The 4,550-nt window shown below is 45.7% G+C and overlaps 1 protein-coding gene across 2 annotated transcripts in view; it reads left to right on the forward strand.

Annotated features, from left to right (window-relative positions):
- Positions 1 to 4,550, forward strand: part of CEP85 (centrosomal protein 85kDa) — a 54,878-nt gene that overhangs the window by 20,060 nt on the left and 30,268 nt on the right. For both annotated transcript variants that reach the window (XM_011981636.1, XM_011981637.1), the window contains 3 exons: positions 1,110 to 1,804; positions 3,530 to 3,663; positions 4,076 to 4,193. In XM_011981636.1, the coding sequence (XP_011837026.1) occupies positions 1,110 to 1,804; positions 3,530 to 3,663; positions 4,076 to 4,193 (947 nt within the window). The remainder of the gene's footprint in view (positions 1 to 1,109; positions 1,805 to 3,529; positions 3,664 to 4,075; positions 4,194 to 4,550) is intronic.

The following is a 4,550-nucleotide window of genomic DNA, read 5'->3' on the forward strand; positions in this document are numbered from 1 at the left end:
CTCACGTAATTCTGGGAACAATTGTGGTATTTGTTGTTATCTGCGTGTGCTCTGTGTTGGTTGGTGGGGAGAAAAAAAAGAGAAACAAGTTGGTAGTCGCTCTTCTCCATCGTAGATATGCTTGATTTGGGAACAAGTACTGAATATAGTTGAAAAGAAAAGAAACTAGTATTCCTTGTTTCCTTATTTAGTTTTCTGCCTGCTGAAAGCAATAAGTATGTTACCTCATATTCTTCCTTTATTGTTTGCTTGGAGTAGTTCCCCTCAGAGTAGTACTTGAAAGTTGGAAATAGGTAGAAATGTGAACCTTCTGCAGTAGGGCTAATCAAGGGTTGTCTCCCAAGACCATGCAGGAGCCATAGGAAACATGAATTCAGTCTGAAGGAAAAGTTAAAAAAAAAACAAAACCACAGTTGGGTACACACAAGGGGCCAAGTGAAAGGCAAAATATAAAATAGAGGATTTCAGTATGTACCCAATTGAGAGTGCTCACTGTGCTAGAGTGAAACCTGAGAGTTACTAAGAATAACTTCACATATCCAGGCAGTCAGGTCTGGGGTATGGGAGAGAGAACAGAATCCTGCCTCAGATGCCATACTCCATGCCCTGCATACTGAGCAAGACTGTCTAGTTCGCTTCGTTCTTCAGATAGTTTGGACTCGTTGCTCACCTTCCTGGGGGAGCTTTTGGAGGTCGCAGAAGATTCTGGCGACTCTTGGAAAGGATATTTTTATTAGATTTGATTATAGCTGAGAGTGTCCAGCTTCCAGAAGAGTAGGACCTAACTCATTTTCCTTAAGTAAGTAACTTTTTTTAAAGTTCAGTTTTCAGCTTTGTCTGACTGACAAGATTTTTTTTATTCCAGTACAAAGGACTAAGTTAAAAGTGAAGCCATTATTGCCTTTTGTTGGTTTGCCTTGTGAATGGCATTTGAGATCCTGGAAAATACATCTCCCAGTTTGGTTGCCGTGTCTTTCTGCCTGATACTTTTGATGACGGTGCTCTCTCTGCTTGGTCTCAGGACAGGCAGAGAGTTTCTGGCATAGCATTCAAACTCAAGAAAGCTTGCTGCTTCAATTTTTACTTATGGAAGACTATTCTCTCCGCAGATTTTTGCAGCTCAAGTAGCAGTCCTCCTTTCCAGCCCATCAAAAGCCATGTAACCATTCCAACAGCCCATGTGATGCCTTCTACTTTAGGGACCTCTCCTGCCAAGCCAAATTCTACACCTGTTGGACCCTCTTCCTCCAAACTCCCTTTGTCAGGGTTGGCTGAAAGTGTGGGAATGACAAGAAATGGAGACCTCGGAGCAATGAAACTTTCTCCGGGCCTATCTAGAGATCTCGTGTATCTCTCTGGTGCTCCTGGAGAAAATGGAATTGAGCAGTCCTGGTTTCCAGCAGTGGGCCATGAAAGACAAGAAGAGGCAAGGAAGTTTGATATTCCTAGCATGGACTCTACCCTCAATCAGTCGGCAATGATGGAGACACTTTATTCAGATCCTCACCACCGAGTCCGCTTCCACAACCCAAGAACCAGCACAAGCAAGGAGTTGTACAAAGTGTTGCCTGAGGCCAAGAAGGCACCGGGCAGCGGGGCAGTGTTTGAGCGGAATGGGCCACATTCTAATAGCAGTGGGGTCCTCCCTTTGGGACTGCAGCCTGCTCCCGGGCTCTCCAAGCCTCTGCCCTCTCAGGTGTGGCAGCCGAGTCCTGACACTTGGCATCCCCGAGAGCAATCTTGTGAACTCAGCACTTGTCGGCAGCAGCTGGAATTGATCCGTTTACAGATGGAGCAAATGCAGGTAGAGGTCCATCTTTCCTTGGTTTTCTAGATTCTGTACGTTCTTAGAATTATAATAGCTTTTGTCCTTTGAATTTTGGCTTTAAAGAAAATAGCTGTAAAAAGAAGGAAGATGTTTGTAGACAGGAAATACAGGCTTGTGAGCTGTTGGCCATTGAATCTGTTTGGTGGTCAAATTAAGCACCAGCTAGGGTCTCCAAAATAGCAAAAGTTTACAAAGGAAAATTTAAAAGGTATTTATACCAGTCACTAGGCTACAGAATTTTATTTAATCTTCATAGTGTACTAACGAGGTAGATGTAGAAACTTACCAGGTTCTTAGACTACATAATCTGTCCAGGGTCATAGAGCTGGTGATTGGTAGAGCTAGGGTTTAAAAACCATCTTTGAGGCCAGGTGCAGTGACTCATACCTTTAATCCCAGCACTTTGGGCCAAGGCGGGCAGGAGTTCGAGACCAACCTGGCCAGCAGAGTGAAACCCTGCCTCTACTAAAAATGTAAAAATTAGCCAGTTGTGGTGGCATGTGCCTATAGTCCCAACTACTCGGGAGGCTGAGGCGGGAGAATTGTTTGAACTTGGGAGGTGGAGGTTTCAGTGAGCCAAGACCACTCCATTGCACTCCAGCGTGGATGACAGTGAGACTCTGTCTCAATAAATAAATAAATAAATAAATAAATAAATATGAAAACCTTCTTTGAGCCCCTGTGTTCTATCACTTTTGTATTTTCTTTTTTTTTTTTTTTTTTGAGATGGAGTCTCGCTCTGTTGCCCAGGCTGGAGTGCAGTGGCGTGATCTCGGCTCACTGCAACCTCCACCTCCCGGGTCAAGTGATTATCCTGCCTCAACCTCCTGAGTAGCTGAAACTACAGGTGCGTGCCACCACACCTGGGTGGTTTCTGTATTTTTAGTAGAAACAGAGTTTCACCATGCTGGCCAGCCTGGTCTCGAACTCCTGACCTTGTGATCTGTCCGCCTCGGCCTCCCAAAGTGCTGGGGGGTGGGGGGTGAGCTACTGCACCTGGCCTGTATTTTCTTTTTTCTTTTCTTTTCTTTTCTTTTTTTGTGTGTGTATGTGTTTTTTTTCTGGAGACAGAGTCTTGCTCTGTCTCCCGGTGGCATGATTTCGGCTCACTGCAACCTCCACCTCCCAGATTCAAGCAATTTTCCTGCCTCAGCCTCCTGAGTAGCTGGGAACCACAGGCGTATGCCGCCACCACCGGCTAATTTTTTGTATTTTTTAGTGGAGGCAGGGTTTCACCCTGTTGCCCAGGCTGGTTTAGAACTCCTGAGCTCAGGGAGTCTGCCCACCTTGGCCTCCCAAAGTGCTGGGATTACAGGCGTGAGCCACCACGCCCAGCATATTTTCTTTTAAAAAATCCTTATGCTGCTGAAGAGTGGGAAGGAAGGGAGCAGACATATTCCCCTTCCTTGGTTGGTGAGGACATCCTAGCTCCTGGTTTGCCTCTGTTGCTAGATAATAAAAGATAACTGACCTTTTCTTAGAAACTAGAGCCTTTTTGAACAGGGAGTGTTCAGTTGGCAGAAGCCTTCCTGGCAGGTTCTTTCCAGTCATGCCTCAGAGCTAAAATTATTTCATAAACATTGGGCCTCATCAGGCTGAGCCAAGTTGGGCCTTGACTACAGACCCAGCTGATTACTGCTCAGGTGTTTTCAGGCATGTGTGGGTCAAGATCAAGCTTATCTGGGCCTACTTGCCTTTCAGCTTCAGAACGGAGCCATCTGCCACCATCCTGCTGCTTTTGCTCCTTCACTGCCCATCTTAGAGCCAGCACAGTGGATCAGCATCTTGAACAGTAATGAACACCTTCTGAAGGAAAAAGAGCTTCTCATTGATAAGTAAGAGGGCAAGGGGTACCACAGAGCCAGACTACTCTCCCAGGCCCCACTGAAGACACCTAATGGAGTCTTCCCAAGGGCAAAACATTCCTCCTCTGTTTAGGCCCATGTCTTGTCTCACGGTGGAGGCAGTTTGATAAGCAGCCTAGTCGTATATATAGCTAGTGTAATAGGCCAGTTATGTATTTCTTTAGGGCTCTAGGGAATGCCTGAAGGGGGTAGCCAGTTCATTGCCTCTGATCTTTTCCTCATTTCCCCTCAGTTATCTTTCTCATTTGTTGTTCTTCCTTCAGAAAATAGTGATATCCAGAATCTAAGATCTTGCTTACATAATAGGGATTATACTTAGTAGGGGCTTATATTGCGAGGGGTTAGCATCAGGACCTTGACCCGATTCTACCGGCTTGTGCAGGCAGAGGAAACACATCTCTCAGCTGGAGCAGAAAGTGCGAGAGAGCGAACTGCAAGTCCACAGTGCCCTCTTGGGCCGCCCTGCCCCATTTGGTGATGTCTGCTTGCTGAGGCTACAGGTAAGTGTTGGCAATCAAGATGGCATTCTGTTTGTCATAACTCAGTGTCTTCCCTATGCTTGGCACCATTAGGTATCCAGGAGATACAAAAGAGATCAAGTGATGTAAGTGTCCCTGCCCTCAAAGAGTGAACATACTAATTATAAAGCACCCTTTATCATGCCCTAGTGGTGGCAGAAAAGGCTAAGAACCAGGTGAAAGTCCAGATGCCTGGGTGTCAAGACATACTTGGGAGAAAGGTAGATAGTAAAGTCCTAGAGTTGAGTGATGTTATGAGAAGTCTTAATCTTCTAGCCCTGCCCAAAAGGAGAGAGAGAGGCAAACGTAATGCGGGATTTAGAGCCATTCTTTCTTTTT

Source organism: Mandrillus leucophaeus, unplaced genomic scaffold (genome assembly GCF_000951045.1).
Source record: "Mandrillus leucophaeus isolate KB7577 unplaced genomic scaffold, Mleu.le_1.0 Scaffold23, whole genome shotgun sequence".
NCBI lineage: Eukaryota > Metazoa > Chordata > Mammalia > Primates > Cercopithecidae > Mandrillus > Mandrillus leucophaeus.